Source organism: Nerophis ophidion, linkage group LG14 (assembly GCF_033978795.1).
Source record: "Nerophis ophidion isolate RoL-2023_Sa linkage group LG14, RoL_Noph_v1.0, whole genome shotgun sequence".
Taxonomy (NCBI): Eukaryota; Metazoa; Chordata; class Actinopteri; order Syngnathiformes; family Syngnathidae; genus Nerophis; species Nerophis ophidion.
In genome coordinates this window covers 10,200,774-10,219,343 of record NC_084624.1, presented here as the reverse complement: position 1 = coordinate 10,219,343, position 18,570 = coordinate 10,200,774, and the positions used below count along the sequence as shown (strand labels likewise).

General features: G+C 41.2%; 1 protein-coding gene across 3 annotated transcripts in view; it reads right to left on the bottom strand.

Moving 5' to 3' along the window:
- Positions 1-18,570, bottom strand: part of dpp9 (dipeptidyl-peptidase 9) — a 63,644-nt gene that overhangs the window by 12,527 nt on the left and 32,547 nt on the right. For all 3 annotated transcript variants that reach the window (XM_061919815.1, XM_061919814.1, XM_061919816.1), the window contains 7 exons: positions 15,966-16,125; positions 15,795-15,874; positions 15,557-15,709; positions 15,311-15,446; positions 911-1,056; positions 650-796; positions 415-567 (listed from right to left, as the gene is read on the bottom strand). In XM_061919815.1, the coding sequence (XP_061775799.1) occupies positions 415-567; positions 650-796; positions 911-1,056; positions 15,311-15,446; positions 15,557-15,709; positions 15,795-15,874; positions 15,966-16,125 (975 nt within the window). The remainder of the gene's footprint in view (positions 1-414; positions 568-649; positions 797-910; positions 1,057-15,310; positions 15,447-15,556; positions 15,710-15,794; positions 15,875-15,965; positions 16,126-18,570) is intronic.

Sequence of the window (18,570 nt, the reverse complement as noted above, 5' to 3'; positions counted from 1 at the left end):
AACAAATACCCAGAACCCCTTGCCGCACTAACTCTTTTGGTACGCTACAATATATTTTGATATTTACCTCAGAAGGCTGCAAATAGAAAAGAGGCAATAAATTTGTATTTAAATTTTATTTGACATGCCATTGATATTTTTTTATTATTATTATTATCATTTGAAACTCGATTTTGCATGTCACTATAAAGTTACTGTATATAAGCCTTGCTTGTCCAATGTTCAATGCAGAACTTGTTTGGGTCCCTATTAAAAGGTTAATTTTCTCAACCCTGGCCCGCAGCTTTGTTCAGATTTAAATTTTGGCCCACTCTGTATTTGAGTTTGACACCCCTGCTCTACACAATGAGCTGCTGTTGGTGCGTCGCAAGGAAACAAGTTTTCCTGGGCTTTTTGACTAATGCGGCCCCTTACCTTAAAGACGTTGGGTCGCTGGATGAGGCCCATGAGAGAGAGGAAGCCGCCGTAAGACCAGCCATGGATGGCTACACGGCTTAAGTCAACAAAGTTGAACTTCTCTGCTACATACTGGAGGCCCTCCACCTGGTCTTCAATCTCCACTTGACCCTGAGGAGACGGCGTGTTTATCAAACTGACACTGAAAGTATAATGAATGGGTTGTCGTCATAAATAAGCACTCTCAAGTTACCATTTTGTTCTTAAGTGCGCCCTCAAACTCAAGGCCCCTCTGACAGGACCCTCTCCCGTCAATGACGACGACAGCGTAACCCAAAGAGGCCAGAGTGTTCAGGCGCAGGTACTTCATCCCCTTGAAGGAGTTGTTCACCAACTGCACCTGAAAAAAACCCACCACGGACATACATAGCGTGACTCATAAAAGCACTTATGGGTGAGGAAGGAAACTCAGCAGCCCAGTATGACACCACAAAGATTGTTTATGGCCACAGACCTGCGGGCCTCCATAGACAAAGAGAACAGTTGGATGCTTCCTGCCGGGCTGAAGGTTGTGAGGCTTGTAAACCATCCCATAAAGCTGGAAGCCAGACTTCCCGGGAAAGTCGAAAATCTCAGGTGGGTTGTAATCTCCTGGGCAACCTGGAAGACATTAAGACTTGGTTTACTGTTCCGCAACAAATTAATCATTCTTCTTTAGCACCATCCGACTGACATCAGAACACGATACCAATACCAGGCATGGTAAATAAAACAAGGTGACTCGGTAAAAAATCTGGGTATTATCTTCGACCCAAGTCTCTCCTTTGAGTCACACATTAAAAGCGTTACTAAAATGGCCTTTTTTCATCTCCGTAATATCGCTAAAATTTGCTCCATTTTGTCCACTAAAGACGCCGAGATCATTATCCATGGGTTTGTTACGCCTCGTCTCGATTACTGTAACGTATTATTTTCGGGTCTCCCCATGTCTAGCATTAAAAGATTACAGTTGGTACAAAATGCGGCTGCTAGACTTTTGACAAGAACAAGAAAGTTTGATCACATTACGCCTGTACTGGCTCACCTGCACTGGCTTCCTGTGCACTTAAGATGTGACTTTAAGGTTTTACTACTTCCGTATAAAATACTACACGGTCTAGCTCCATCCTATCTTGCCGATTGTATTGTACCATATGTCCCGGCAAGAAATCTGCGTTCAAAAGACTCCAGCTTATTAGTGATTCCTAGAGCCCAAAAAAAGTCTGCGGGCTATAGAGCGTTTTCCGTTTGGGCTCCAGTACTCTGGAATGCCCTCCCGGTAACAGTTCGAGATGCTACCTCAGTAGAAGCATTTAAGTCTCACCTTAAAACTCATCTGTATACTCTAGCCTTTGAATAGACCTCCTTTTTAGACCAGTTGATCTGCCGCTTCTTTTCTTTTTTCTCCTATGTCCCCCCCTCCCTTGTGGAGGGGGTCCGGTTCGATGACCATGGATGAAGTACTGGCTGTCCAGAGTCGAGACCCAGGATGGACCGCTCGCCTGTGTATCGGTTGGGGACATCTCTACGCTGCTGATCCGCCTCCGCTTGGGATGGTTTCCTGTGGACGCGACTCTCGCTGCTGTCTTGGATCCGCTTTGAACTGAACTCTCGCGGCTGTGTTGGAGCCACTATGGATTGAACTTTCACAGTATCATGTTAGACCCGCTCGACATCCATTGCTTTCGGTCCCCTAGGGGGGGGTTGCCCACATCTGAGGTCCTCTCCAAGGTTTCTCATAGTCAGCATTGTCACTGGCGTCCCACCGGATCTGAATTCTCCCTGCCCATTCGGTGTGAGTTTTCCTTGCCCTTTTGCGGGTTCTTCCGAGGATGTCGTAGTCGTAATGATTTGTGCAGCCCTTTGAGACATTTGTGATTTGGGGCTATATAAATGAACATTGATTGATTGATGTGATTTGACCACAATGAAAAACACTGAAATAATTTCCGGGGGCACCGTCCCCCGAAGCTCCTGGTTTTTCACCAATTTAACATGCTAAAAGGAACCAAGACTCCACCATTTGAAGAAAATATTTGAGTGTTTAAAGACATGAAAACATCATTAATAGAACATACCCCAATTATCCTAATGAATCACTATATATGCTTCAGTCCCAACAGTATTTAGTCAGTAATATTTACATCTTGTGTTCATTTCACATCCACAGGTGTCACATTGATCTTTGTTATTATCCACAGTTTATTTACAGTATTACCTCATTACTTCAGTTCACTTCACACATTTACTTGCTCGGAGAGCACTAACATGAACTTTCCTTGCAAATTTCTGAGCAGCCTGCATTTTCCTTTAGGTCTCTGCTTTTGTAGCTTCTTTTTTGGATTTCACTGCCAACTTCTGCCTCTTGGACTCTCTCTCCACTTATATCATGGGTGTCATTTGGCCCTTGAGGCAATAATAAATTAACATTAGAGCTGGCCCGCCGGTATTATACAGTGGCGGTGCCGCTGTATCACCGCATTCAACGCTAATTCTCATACTTGCCAACCCTCCCGATTTTTCCAGGAGAATCCCGAAGTTCAGTGCCCCCCGAAAATCTCCCGGGGCAACCATTCTCCCGAATTTCCACCCGGACAACAATATTGGGGGCGTGCCTTAAAGGTACTGCTTTTAGCATCCTCTACAACTTGTCGTCACGTCTGCTTTTCCTCCATATAAAAAGCGTGCCGGCCCAGTCACGTAATATATGCGGCTTCTACACACACACAAGTGAATGCAAGGCATACTTGGTCAACAGCCGTACAGGTCACACTGAGGGTGGCCGTATAAACAACGTTAACACTGTTACACCACACTGTGAACCCACACCAAACAAGAATGTCAAACACATTACGGGAAAACATCCACACAGTAACACAACATAAACACAACAGAACAAATACCCAGAAGCCCTTGCAGCACTAACTCTTCCGGGACGCTACAATAGACACCCCCGCTACCAACAAAACTGGATTTTGCATGTCACTATAAAGTTATATAAGCCTAGCTTGTTCAATTTCAACGCAAAACTTGTTTGGGTCCCTATTAAAAGGTTAAGTTGTTCAACTTTGGCCTGCGGCTTTGTTCTATTTAGAATTTTGGCCCACTCTGTATTTGAGTTTGACACCCCTGACTTATATAGATTAGATTAGATAGTACTTTATCTATTCCGTCAGGAGAGTTCCTTCAGGAAAATCTGCTCTAGATCATCCCTGTACCTCTTGCTTGAGGTACAGGGATGTTTTCTGTTCTAAAAGAATAGAAAACACAAAAAAAATAAAATAACATTTTGAAACGTAGTTTATCTTCAATTTCGACTCTATAAAATTCTAAATTAAACCGAAAAAAATTAAGAGAAAAACTAGCTCATTCGAATCTTTTGTAAAAAAATTTTAAAAAAAATTATGGAAAACATTAGTAATTTTTCCTGATTAAGATTAATTTTAGAATTTTGATGACATATTTTAAATAGGTTAAAATCCAATCTGCACTTTGTTAGAATATATAACAAATTGGACCAAGCTATATTTCTAACAAAGACAAATAATTATTTATTCTAGATTTTCCAGAACAAAAATTTTAAAAGAAATTCAAAATACTTTGAAATAAGATTTAAATTTGATTATACAGATTTTCCAGAACAATTTTAATCATAATAAGTTTGAAGAAATATTTCACAAATATTTTTCAGCGAAAAAACAGAAGCTAAAATGAAGAATTTAATTATAATGTATTTATTATTCTTTACAATAAAAAAAAAATAAAATTCTTAAACAGTGATTTAAATTGTCAGGAAAGAAGAGGATGGAATTTAAAAGGTAAAAAGGTATATGTGTTTAAAAATCCTAAAATCATTTTTAAGGTTGTATTTTTTCTCTAAAATTGTCTTTCTGAAAGTTATAAGAAGCAAAGTAAAAAAATAAATGAATTTATTTAAACAAGTGAAGACCAAGTCTTTCAAATATTTTCTTGGATTTTGAAATTCTATTTGAGTTTTGTCTCTCTTAGAATTAAAAATGTCGAGCAAAGCGAGACCAGCTTGCTAGTAAATTTAAAAAAAAAAAAAAAATAGAGGCAGCTCACTGGTAAGTGCTGCTATTTGAGCTATTTTTAGAACAGGCCAGCAGGCGACTCATCTGGTCCTTACGGGCGACCTGGTGCCCGCGGGCACCGCGTTGGTGACCCCTGCCCTAGCTCATAACGTCACAGTAAGTATGTGTATACATTGTTGCTGACTGGTGAAATCGAATTATAATTGTTATTACTTATGACTGATTTATTTACTTAATTCTCATTTTGTTCACTTATATTTTGATTTGATTTTATGTTGAAAATAAAAATAAACACATTTAAAAATATTTTTTGGAAGAAATCTTTTCTTGCGGCCCAGCCTCACCCACACTCTGCATCCAGTGACCCCCAGGGAAATTGAGTTTGAGACCCCTGTCTTATAGTGTCGTCATCAGAGGAGCACCGTGTACACGCATACACCCGATCGGAGAGTTTTGGAACTCCACGCTTTGGCCGGCGTTTGCAAAAGTCTGTGTTTTTAAGGACAAAAGAATGTGTTTGCGTGCGGACAAGAGGCCTAAACGCAGAGATAGGCGTGCGTTTATCAAGTATCTGTGTTGGTGTGGACGTGGCCTTGGGAGGAAATTACAAAGCCAAATGTCCGGTGTGGGAATATTTTGGCTTCCAGCGAGCGAGCGGAATGAGACCGTCAACACCGACGAACACAAAAACAACATCATCTGACCCCGGTTTTTACAACTGGGGGAAAAACTGCACTAGAAAATGATCAATATTTACTCAAGGGCAATTTTTGACAACCGAGGTTAAGGGGGACGTTTTATTTGTTTACTTCGATCCCAATCCATCCATTTTCTACTGCTTATTCCCCTTGGGGTCGCTGGAGCCAATCTCGGCGACAATCGGGAGGAAGGCGGCTTACACCCTGGACAAGCTGCCACCTCATCACAGGGCCAACACAGATAGACAGACAACATTCACACTCACATTCACACACGAGGGCAGAGGTTAGCAACTCGCGGCTCTTCAGGGACGCCCAAGTGCAGGGGTCGGGAACCTTTTTGGCTGCGAGAGCCAAGAATCCAAATATTTTAAAATCTATTTCCGTAAGAGCCATAAAATATTTTTTAGCACTGAACACAACTAAACGTGTGCATTTTTAAGTAAGACCAACATAGAGTATAACAGGTCTCTTATTCTTTGTAATAAAGTTGTTATTCTGAAGCTAACGGTGGGGGGGGGGGGCCTGCAGGCCTGCAGCGAAGCAGGGTGTTGCCAGGACCAGCCTCGAAATCAGCGAAAGGTGCGTAGAAGGCCCACCTGGGCCTTATAATAATAGTAATGGATTAGGTTTATATCGCGCTTTTCTATTGTTAGATACTCAAAGCGCTCACATTGAAGTGGGAACCCATCATTCATTCACACATGTTGGTGGTAAGCTACATCTGTAGCCACAGCTGCCCTGGGGTAGACTGACGGAAGCGTGGCAGCCAGTTTGCGCCTACGGCCCCTCCGACCACCACCAATCATTCATTCGTCATTCATTCACCAGTGTGAGCGGCACCGGGGGCAAAGGGTGAAGTGTCTTGCCCAAGAATACAACGGCAGCGATTTGGATGTCAATAGGTGGGAAGCGAACCTGCAACCCTCAGGTTTCTGGCTCGGCCGCTCTACCCACTACGCCATGTCGCCTTGTTATCTCATCCCCTGTCGCTCTGTTTATAAGCAGCAGCCAGGAGTAGAGACGGGGTTGGAGCTGGAGCTGGAGCGCGAGCGAAAGAGAAAGACAATGGCTGGAAACCAACTGAGAGACTTATTGAAAAATAAAAAAATATTGTAACCCCGAAACAGGCTCTCATATCGGTGCTTGGTGGTCTGAAGAACCCCCAGGAGAGCAAGCCCTAAACTAACCCATAATAAATAAATCACTTCTTACCCTTAATGCAACTTCTTGAACAAGTGCGGTAGGAAAAAGGACGGATGGATTCAAATGCATGAGCATGTTTTCTATTTTGATCGTTATTTTTAACACTTTGATTACGAGTGGAATTATTCATTACTTATTGTGTTAAGCAGTGTCAGCTCAGATTTACCCGAGAGCCAGATGCAGTCATCGAAAGAGCCACATCTGGCTCTAGAGCCATAGGTTCCCTACCCCTCCCCTAGTGGCTCCCTGCAGGGTTTTTAAAAAAGGACTGGAAATAGAAAAAGATGGGGGGGAAACAATTTTTTTATTTTAGTATGTTTTTTGTATTAGGACAAACATGACACCAACCTTCCCAATTGTTAGAAAGCCCATTGTTGAATATGTTTGTGTGTACGCTTCACCGATGAGAGTAACATCGTTTTGTCCTACTAATTTCAGCGGTTCTTGAACTCACCATAGTGTGAACATGTAAAAATCTTCCACTCCTTTGTCTCATTTTGTCCACCAAACCTTTTATACTGTGCGTGAATGCACAAAGGTGCGCTTATTTGATGCTATTGACTTGTTGGTGGGGTAATCAGTGCATGACTGCAAGCTAATTGATGCTAACATGCTATTTAGGCTAGCTATATGTGCATATGGCATCATTATGCCTCATTTGTAGCTATATTTGAGCTCATTTGATATCCTTTACTTCTATCCTCTTTCTATATAATGTAGTTTTGCATGTCTCATGACACATTATATATATGTAATATTGGCTCCATTTCAGATAGTGGTTTGTGTGCCATGTTGTTCCAGACCACAGCAAACATTACCTACCTTGCCAAAAATTTTAATAAATCCATTAGAAGAAGACAGACTTGGACACACACATATATACCTTTAGCCATTAAAAGCCAGTCATTTCCAGGAGTTATGTCACCTTCTGAGTATCACTGATTTGCTAATGGTTTCTAATGTTGTAAAAATGTGTAGAATAAACATTACATTTCAACATTCCTGTCAACGAAAATTTGCTACAGCCTGCGACACAGTCATTTTGATAGTAGGCTATTACAGCTAATATAGACACGTCATGTGTTGCCTTCATTATAGGACTCAACACTAAATTGGCCCTAGTGTGTGAATGTGAGTGTCGATGAGGTGGCGACTTGTCCAGGGTGTACGCCGCCTTCCGCCCACGTGCAGCTGAGATAGACTCCAGCAACCCCGAACGGGACAGGCGGTAGAAAATGGATGAATGGATAAGACTTTTAAAGTCATTTTGATAGTAGGCTAATATAACTAATATAGACACTTACGTCATGTGTTGCTTTCATTATAACACTTGTATACGGCTTTGCATTTTTTTGCGGCTCCTTTTTTGTATTTTTGGTCCAACTCTTTCAACATTTTGGGTTGCCGACCCCTGCACTAGGGCCAATTTAGTTTTGCCAATCAACCTATCCCCAGGTGCATGTTTTTGGAGTTTGGAGGAAGCCGGAGTACCCGGAGGGAACCCACGCAGTCACGGGGAGGACATGCAAACTCCACACAGAAGGATCCCAGAGCCCGGGATTGAACCCAGGACTACTCAGGACCTTCGTATTGTAAGGGACATGCACTAACCCCTGTTCCACCGTGCTGCCACTATTTGTTTACTTATTTAGGATAATTAAAAGTTTGTGATCTTTGATTATATTAGTGAAAAACTAAGTTTATTGGGTTTGAAAGGAACACTAGCATTGTCACAGCACGGTGTACCAGGGGTTAGTGCGTCTGCCTCACAATACCAAGGTCTTGGGTTCGATCTTGCGCTCGGGATCTTGTCCAGGGCCTTTCGCCCGATTGTAGCTGAGATAGGCACCAGCACCCCGCGAGCCCAAAGGGAATAAGCGGTAGAAAATAGATGGATTGACTAGCATTATCATTATCAAATATTATGATTACAATATTGCTTAATTTGGTCTTAAAATAATGCATTTATCGACAATAATTTGTGTGCATTTTTACAAATCGTTTCCATATGAGTTGGGAAATTGTGTTAGATGTAAATATAAACGGAATAGAATGATTTGCAAATCATTTTCAACCCATATTCAGTTGAATATGCTACAAAGACAACATATTTGATGTTCAAACTGATAAAACATTTTTTTTGCAAATAATCATTAACTTTAGAATTTGATACCAGCAACGTGTGACAAAGAAGTTAGGAGAGGTGGGAATAAATACTGATAAAGTTGAGGAATGCTCATCAAACACTTATTTGGAACATCCCACAGGTGTGCAGGCTAATTGGGAACAGGTGGGTGCCATGATTGGGTATAAAAATAGCTTCCCAAGAAATGCTCAGTCTTTCACAAGAAAGGATGGGGCGAGGTACACCCCTGTGGGATAATAGTCAAACAGTTTAAGAACAACATTTCTCAAAGTGCAATTGCAAGAAATTTAAGGAATTCAACATCTACAGTCCATAATATCATCAAAAGGTTCAGAGAATCTGGAGAAATCCCTCCACGTAAGCGGCATGGCCGGAAACCAACATTGAATGGCCGTGACCTTAGATCCCTCAGACGGCACTGTATCAAAAACCGACATCAATCTCTAAAAGATATCACCACATGGGATCAGGAATACTTCTGAAAACCATTGTCACTAAATACAGTTGGTCGCTACATCTGTAAGTGCAAGTTAAAGCTCGACTATGCAAAGCGAAAGCCATTTATCAACAACATCCAGAAACGTCGCCGACTTTTCTGGGCCCAAGCTCATCTAAGATGGACTGATGCAAAGTGGAAAAGTGTTCTATGGTCTCACGAGTCCAGATTTCAAATTGTTTTTGGAAATATTCAACATCGTGTCATCCGGACCAAAGGGGAAGCGAACCATCCAGACTGTTATCGACACAAAGTTCAAAAGCCAGCATCTCTGATGGTATGGGGGTGCATTAGTGCCCAAGGCATGGGTAACTTACACATCTGTGAAGGTACCATTAATGCTAAAACGTACATACAGGTTTTGGAACAACATACGCTGCCATCTAAGCGCCGTCTATTTCATGGACGCCTCTGCTTATTTCAGCAAGACAATGCCAAGCCACATTCAGCACGTGTTACAACAGCGTGGCTTGGTAACAAAAGAGTGCGGGTACTTTCCTGGCCCGCCTGCAGTCCAGACCTGTCTCCCATCGAAAATGTGTGGCGCATTTTGAAGCGTAAAATACGACAGCGGAGACCCCGGACTGTTGAACGACTGAAGCTTCACATTAAACAAGAATAGGAAATAATTCCACTTTCAAAGCTTTAACAATTCGTTTCCTCAGTTCCCAAACGTTTATTGAGTGTTGTTAAAAGAAAATATGATGTAACAGTGGTGAACATGCCCTTTTCCAACTACTTCGGCACGTGTTGCAGCCATGAAATTCTAAGTTAATTATTATCAAATCATTGTATTCCGTTTATATTTACATCCAACACAATTTCCCAACTATTATGGAAACGGGGTTTGTACAAATGCACTCCTTGAGGTGGACGATGTTGTTTTCCTTTGGTTAGACAATCAACTATGACGTAAAGCGCTCAAGATCTCGAGACGACCAGGATTGTGTGGAGGACACTTGTGAGGCCGAAAATAGCTGTCCTTGATCTAATCAAGTTCGGAACAACACTTTGTCCCGCAGACTTGGGTTCTATTGATTGTTCCTGAAATTAACGTCGCAGATTGGGAGGCAACCTTCACACTTGGCCAGACTGGGCTTCAAGAAAGTCTCAGACTGTAACCCTCGGGCTGTAAAAGTTCGCCCGACACCAAGAAAAACGTCACTACTTGCTATCGGGGTTTTGTCCCGTGTTCAAAATTGCGTGGCGGCTGCCCCCGGCCAGAGCAGTTGGTATCGCTCAACACGGCGTAAAGATCCGGCTGTGCTGATTGAGCGATTGATGAAATGGTGATCAAATGGTGGTTTTTTTCCCGCTACTTGGTGCGGAAACGTTGACCGCCGTACCAAGTGGATTTCTGCCATACGGAGCATGATACGGAGGGATCACTGGGCTTCTACAGAACACTCCTGACTGTGCTGTAAATATTTTGTCCCTGGTAAGTGAACACAGCTGGTAGTGTTAGCTTCGTTTCCAATAGATATGTCCAATAATGGCTTTTTTGCCGCTATCCGATATTGTCCAACTCTTAATTACCGATTCCGATATCAACCGATACCGATATATACAGTCGTGGAATTAACACATTATTATGCCTAATTTTTTTGTTGATAACCCGCTGGATGCATTAAACAATGTTACAAGGTTTTCCAAAATAAATCAACTCATGCCAACATGGAACTGCCATATTTATTATTCAAGTCACAAAGTGCATTATTTTTTGTAACATGCCTCAAAACAGCAGCTTGGAATTTGGGACATGATCTCCCTTGAAGAGCATGAGGAGGTTGAGGTGGGCGGGTGTGGTTGAGGTGGGAGGTTAGCAGGGGGTGTATATTGTAGCGTACCGGAAGAGTTAGTGCTGCAAGCGGTTCTGGGTATTGGTTCCGTGGTGTTTTATGTTGTGTTACGGTGCGGATGTTCTCCCGAAATGTGTTTGTCATTCTTGTTTGTTGTGGGTTCACATTTGTAACAGTGTTTAAGTTGTTTATACAGCCACCCTCAGTGTGACTGTATAAAGGTCTCTCCCCGGTTGCAGTTAGTCCAGAACGCGGCTGCACGACTTTTAACAGGGGCCAGGAAACGCCAGCATATAACCCCAATTCTTCAGAGTTTGCACTGGCTCCCTGTTCATTTTAGAATTTATTTTAAAACATTGCTGTTTGTTTTCAAATCTTTACATGGACTGGCACCTCAATATATCTCGGACCTCATCCAAATTTACATTCCTGCGCGCGCTCTGAGAACCAGCTCCAGCTCGTGGTGCCCAAGACCAGACTTAAGACCAGGGGAGACAGGGCCTTCTCTGTGGTCGGCCCTAAACTCTGGAACACTCTGCCGGTCCATGTTCTAACTGCTTCCACCGTGGAGTTTTTTTAAGTCTCGTCTTAAGACCCACTTTTATTCTTTGGCTTTTAACACCAAGTGAGTTGTGTGGTCCTCTGTGTTTTTTATACACTTTGATTTCTATTTTACTGTTTTATTGATTTTACCCTTTAAAATAGTTTTTAATCATATTTGTTTTTATATTGTTTTTATTGGTTTTATATTTATTTATTTTTTGTTTTTATTCAGTCATTGGTGGAGCATAATATATATATATTTTATTTTATTCTATTTATTTTTTTTACAATCGTTTTTAACATGGCTGTGCAGCACTTTGGAAACGTTATTGTGTCTTAAATGTGCTATATAAATAAAGTGGATTGGATTGGATTGGATTGGATTGACCTGTATGGCTGTTGACCAAGTATGGCTTGCATTCACTTGTGTGTGTGTGTAAAAACCATAGATATTACTTGATTGGACCGGCACGCAGAGGCAGTGCCTTTAAGGTTTATCGGCGCTCTGTACTTCTCCCTACATCCGTGTACCACTCCGTACAGCGGCGTTTTCAAAAAGTAATTAATTTTACTTTTTGAAACCGATACCGATAATCTCCGATATCACATTTTAAAGCATTTATCGGTAGATAATATCGGCAGTCTGATATTATCAAGTTTCCAACATTTTCTGACTAATTATAACAGATCGATTGACTGAAGAATTTATGAGAAGTTAGCATAGGTTTGGGTAGAGTTTCATGAAGGTACAGATTGACTGGTACAAGGTAAACTAAAAGGAGTTACCCCAAGAAAGCATAACAAGCATGTTGTGTTTATTTTTTTTTAAAAAGCTTCCTCCGTGTCAGAGTAACGTTTATGTTTTTAGCGTTGCAGATATGGCAGGCAAAATCAGCCGCTACTTTAAAAAAGCGATCTCGCGAGGAGGAAAGTCAAGAGTCCCGGTGAAACAGAGCAGGGAAATGAACGTAACAGGCAGTTAAAAATGTAATCATTCATGCTGAGGACAACATGTGGACATTTGGGTCTAAAGAGCGCTTGAAGGCTGCTTCAAAATCATCTATGAGTGCCTCAAGCAAAAGTGGCCCCAACACACAAGCTATGAGCACATCGTTCTATTCTGCAAGCGCTTAGGCCACAGGTGTCAAACTTGTACACTAAACAACTTTAACACGGTTACAAATATGCGCCACACTGTGAAGCCACAACAAACAAGAATGACAAACACATTTCGGGAGAACATCCGCACCGTAACACAACATAAACACAACAGAACAAATACCCAGAATCCCTTGCAGCACTAACTCTTCCAGGACGCTACAATATAAACCCCCCGCTAACCCCAAACACACACACCTTAACCACGCCCAACCTCAACCTCCTCATGCTCTCTCAGGGAGGACATGTCCTAAATTCCAAGCTGCTGTTTTGAGGTATGTTAAAAAAAATAATGCACTTTGGGCGGCATAGCTCGGTTGGTAGAGCGGCCATGCCAGCAACATGAGGGTTGCAGGTTCGATTCCCGCTTCCGCCATCCTAGTCACTGCCGTTGTGTCCTTAGGCAAGACACTTTACCCACCTGTTCCCAGTGCCACCCACACTGGTTTAAATGTAACTTAGATATTGGGTTTCACTATGTAAAGCGCTTTGAGTCACTAGAGAAAAGCGCTATATAAATATAATTCACTTCACTTCACTTTGTGACTTCAATAATAAATATGGCAGTGCCATGTTGGCATTTTTTTTTTCCATAACTTCAGTTGATTTATTTTGGAAAACCTTGTTACATTGTTTAATGCATCCAGCGGGCCATCACAACAAGATGAGACATAATAATGTGTTCATTCCACGACTGTATATATCGGTATCGGTTGATATCAGAATCGGTAATTCAGTTGGACAATATCGGAATATCGGATATTGGCAAAAAAGCCATTATCGCACATCTCTAGTCCTGAGTAGTCCTCAATTCAATCCCGGGCTCGGGATCTTTCTGTGTGGAGTTTGCATGTACTCCGGTTTCCTCCCACCACCGAATACATGCACCTGGGGATAGGCCCCTCCCACCTCCGAATACATGCACCTGGGGATAGGCCCCTCCCACCTCCGAATACATGCACCTGGGGATAGGTTGATTGGCAACACTAAATTGGCCCTAGTGTGTGAATGTGAGTGTGAATGTTGTCTATCTCTGTTGGCCCTGTGATGAGGTGGTGACTTGTCCAGGGTGTACCCCGCTTCCGCCAAAATGCAGTTGAGATAGGCTCCAGCACCCCCCCCCCCCCCCTCCCCCCGCAACCCCCAAAGGGACAAGCGGTAGAAAATGGATGGATGGATAGAGTATAAAACATGTTTCCAGTTATTTCACCTTTTTTTTGTTAAGTACATAGGGAAATATTGCCCAAGGATTATTTTGTTAAAATAAAGTCAATAATGCAATTTTTTGTGGTCCCCTGTATTTAGAAAAGTAGCAAAAAGTATCGAAATACATTTTGGTACCGGTATCAAAATATTGGTATGGGGACAACACTAATCCCTACTGGGTACTGTTGCTGGGTTGCACATGAGGTCAGTGCAATGGAGGGCAAACAAGCTTGAGCCTAGGCCATAAATCAAGTGGAACACACGTTAATAAGTGAAGAGTCCCATCTGAAAGTGCGTTTCCGAGCATTCAAACTTAGAATAAGGGAAGAACCTTTTAAAAAAAAAACCTGCTAGTTGTAGTTCATAAAGGGAACAAAGTCAGGAAAATGACAAAAGCACGTCGAGAGAAATGGCTTTCAAACATGTCGCTTTCATCTTGTGGAGTACAGTCGGACCACGCTCGTGTCTGCAGCTGTTTGAACATTGGATTTGTTTGAGAAACTTTCTGTGATGCGGGTTTATTATTTTTGATGTTTCCTAAAGAAGTTTGCACATATTTAAGTATATGTAAATGCGACTTATACTCCAGTGTGACAAAAAAGTATTTAGTCAGCCAGCGATTGTGCAAGTTCTCCCACTTAAAATGATGACAGAGGTCTGTAATTTTCATCATAGGTACACTTCAACTGTGAGAGACAGAATGTAAAAAAAAATCCAGGAATTCACATTGTAGGAATTTTATATAATTTATTTGTCAATTATGTTGGAAAATAAGTATTAGTCAACCTTTCAAAGCTCTCACTGATTGAAGGAGGTTTTGGCTCAAAATCTCACGATACATGGCCCCATTTATTCTTTCCTTAACACGGATCAGTCGTCCTGTCTCCTTAGCAGAAAAACAGCCCCAAAGCATGATGTTCCCACCCCCACACTCGTCGTGTTTGGAGGAAGAAAAATACTGAGTTGCATCCCAAGGACACCAAACCTACTGTGAAGCATGGGGGTGGAAACATCATGCTTTAGGGCTGTTTTTCTGCTAAGGGGACAGGACGATTGATCCGTGTTAAGGAAAGAATGAATGGGGCCATGTATCGTGAGATTTTGAGCCAAAACCTCCTTCCATCAGCGAGAGCTTTGAATGGTTGACCAAATACTTATTTTCCCCCATAATTTACAAATAAATTCTTTAAAATGTGAATTCCTGGATTTTTTCACATTCTGTCTCTCACAGTTGAAGTGTACCTATGATGAAAATTACAGACCTCTGTCATCATTTTAAGTCGGAGAACTTGCACGATCGCTGGCTGACTAAATACTATTTTGCCCCACTGTATATATGTTTTTTTCCCTTCTTTATTATGCATTTTCGGCCGGTGCGACGTATACTCCGGAGCGACTTACAATCCGAAAAATATGGTATGTGGCTCTTACGGACATACATTTTTACAATATTTGGATTTCATGGCTCTTTCAGCCAAAAAGGTTCCCGACCCCTGCACTACAACAAAGGAGACGTTGTCGTTCACAGCATTAATCGATTCTGGAGCGATACGACAAAGGATGCCATGTACCTGGAGACTCCATCATGCTGGCCCAGAACTCTGGCGCTGTGTGAAGTGCTTCACCCTCCAAGCTGGGGAGTTTGTAGACATGCACACAAGGAGGCGTGCTCACGTTGCTGTAGTGGCTGACAAAAAAGTCAAAGTTCTGCAGAGTGAGAGTGGACAGAAAGCAGAGAAGGATTTAACTAAATCAGTAAGGCTGTGTGACGCGTTCTCTTAAAAGAATCTGGGGAAAATAAACCATGACTGCCTTACTTGACTAACACAGCAGCTATGAGAGAAGCCAGCCTTAGTTAATCTGACCACATCTCCAGGTGACTCATAGCTGACTACATAGAGGTGATGCTCCAGCGGAGTGTCTCTGGTGCCTTGGAAGTACACCAACTTTGTAACCTCGTTCACCCAGATCTAACAAGGGGAACAATGAGGCCGTGTTGAGCATATCCAGAACTGGAAGGACAATAAGAATACAGCATATGTTTCGGAGTCTAACCTTTGAACCATGTCTTGCAAGCACTTCCCATTCTCCGTTGGTTAATGCAAACTCCTCCTTGATTGCACATTTAAATTGTCCTGGTGGTGGAAAAGAGATAAAAGTATCAACATTGTCCTTGGCATTCCTAATACTCCAGAACTTGTGAAAAAACATACGGCCCCTCCTTACCGTCTATGTGCTGGTAATCGTCTGCCCATTGGTAACAGCTGGGTTGTAACAGGGACGTGATTTTATACAGATGACTGAAACCTGTCTTGGACTCGTTTATCCAAATGAAACTGAACTCATCTTCTGTCGTTTGGATGAATGGATAGAATATATCATGGACCTGCAGAGAGAAGCAGGTAGTGTTCATTTGTGGAACCCAAACAATTACAGTGGAACCCCAATTCATAAACGTCCCTGTTTTCGACCTTTTCAGTTTACGGACCTTTACGTCACGACAAATATGTCTCTGTGTGCGATCCCTGTCATTAATTCAATTGCATGCTTCTTGATGCAATCAGGGGCTTTTTAATTTGATGACATCACTTCCTGTACATGTGGCCACGGCCGTTTCGAAGAGCATCACCGGCGAGCGGCACTTCTCACGTGTTTATTTCCACAATTGTCATAACTTTTAATGCTTTAAATGGGCGAAAACTCTCTTCTCGCTGTATCGCTTCTGTTTGCTGGACAACCGCTTTGAGCGAGTGTTTTAGCTAGTTAGCCTCCAGCTCGCAGTACCTTCAGTTCGAGGATTTTATCAGTGAAAGGAGCTTTGTTCCGCAGGTAGGTTTTTAATTCATAATGAGACCGAAAAAGATGCCACAGCGGACCATTATTGCAATGAAAGAGAGAAGACTACTGGAATACAAGCCTTTTAAGGATTGCCTCACACATAAAGCCACTTCTTGTTTATTACTCCGAAAGTTCCTAGAGTGTGCCACAAATATTCACAGACAGAAGGTAAAGTTATTTTCCTTTTTTGCCTTTTTATTGTCGCAACATGGTGGTAAACATTTTGGAACACATTAACCAGACTTTTGTGTGTGTGTTTAATATATAAATAAATAAATATATATATAAATATATATATATATATACTTACACACACACATATATATATACGCACGCACAAACACACAGACATTCACGCACATATATGTATATATATGTACATACATATGTATGTACATATATACACACATATATACGTATATATACATATGTATATATGTGTATATATACGTATATACATACATATGTATGTATATATACATGTGTGTGTATATATATATATATATATATATATACAATATATATGTATATATACATACAAACATACATACATGCATATATATATATATATATATATATATATATATATATGTATATATATATATATATATATATATATATATGTATGTATGTGTATATATATATATATATATATATATATATATATATATATATATATATATATATATATATATATATATATATATATGTATATATTAGGGGTGTAACGGTACATAAAAATTTCGGTTCGGTACATACCTCGGTTTAGAGGTCTCGCTTCGGTTTATTTTCGGTACAGTAAGAATACAACCACATATACATTTTTTGGTTATTTATTTACCCAATTTGTAAACAATGGCTTTATCCTCTTAACATTGGAAACACTATAATAAATCTGCCCACATTAATCTACATTAAACTGCCTCAAGTTGTTGCTTTGATTAAATAAAATGACAAAACCTTTCTTCTACATATAAAAAGTGCGACCTTCAACAGTTTCAAGTCAACTCATCATGCTTTATTTATTACAGCATTTGGGAAGCCTGTAGTTGACTTTTATTATGTAAATATTATATTTTTATCAACACCTGCCATTCAAAATTAGGCTGCTACATTACTAATGATTCATGTAACTATAGCTGAAAAAATTGTACAATAGCAATAGGAGAGACTACTCATCCCTAAACACCATGGAGTTCAATGAAATAACAGACAGACAGGGCTTTGCTGCCACTAACACACACACACACACACACACACAAACATACAGACACAGCAAAATGAGCTAACGTTACGCTAAAAGCTAATTAGCCTTCACCTCAAGCCAGAACTGCGAGCAAACTGAGCTGCAGTTTAAATTTCTCGAAGGTCAACGGGCTCATTGTGATGTTTGTAATAGTTGTTGTGACTGGGAGGTGTTTTTTATAATTTGGGGAGAGTACGCTGTCCGCTGCTCCCCAGCTAGACACATATCTGCTCAGCTCGACACCGGAGCACTGAATACGCACTGCTGATTGGCTGTTACATCGCTCTGAATACGCACATTTTTTTTAATTTTTTTTCCCTTTGTCATGAAAAAGGGAGGTTTTTTTCATGAAAAGGGGAGGTTTTTTTGGGTTGGTGCACGAATTGTAAGTGTATCTTGTGTTTTTATGTTGTTTTAATAAAAACAAAAAAATAATAATACAAATGAAAAAAATTTATAAAAAAATATTCTGCGGCCCGGTACCAATTGAGCCGCGGCCGGTGGTTGGGGACCACTGTCTTAAAGCACCTGTTCCTGAGGCCGTTTTATAATTCAATATAGTTTCATAACTTCACCTTTATCGTTAGTTTTTAAGCCAAAATGCGTCCGTTCTCCCTTTTCTGTCTACACACTGTGTCTGCTTGTAAGTACTCCGTGATTGTGCGTTGCCGAACATGCTCGTCTGCTCGTGAAACCAGCAAAGACACGACGTGACGTGACGGCGCGGGGGACCGGTACATTTTAGAG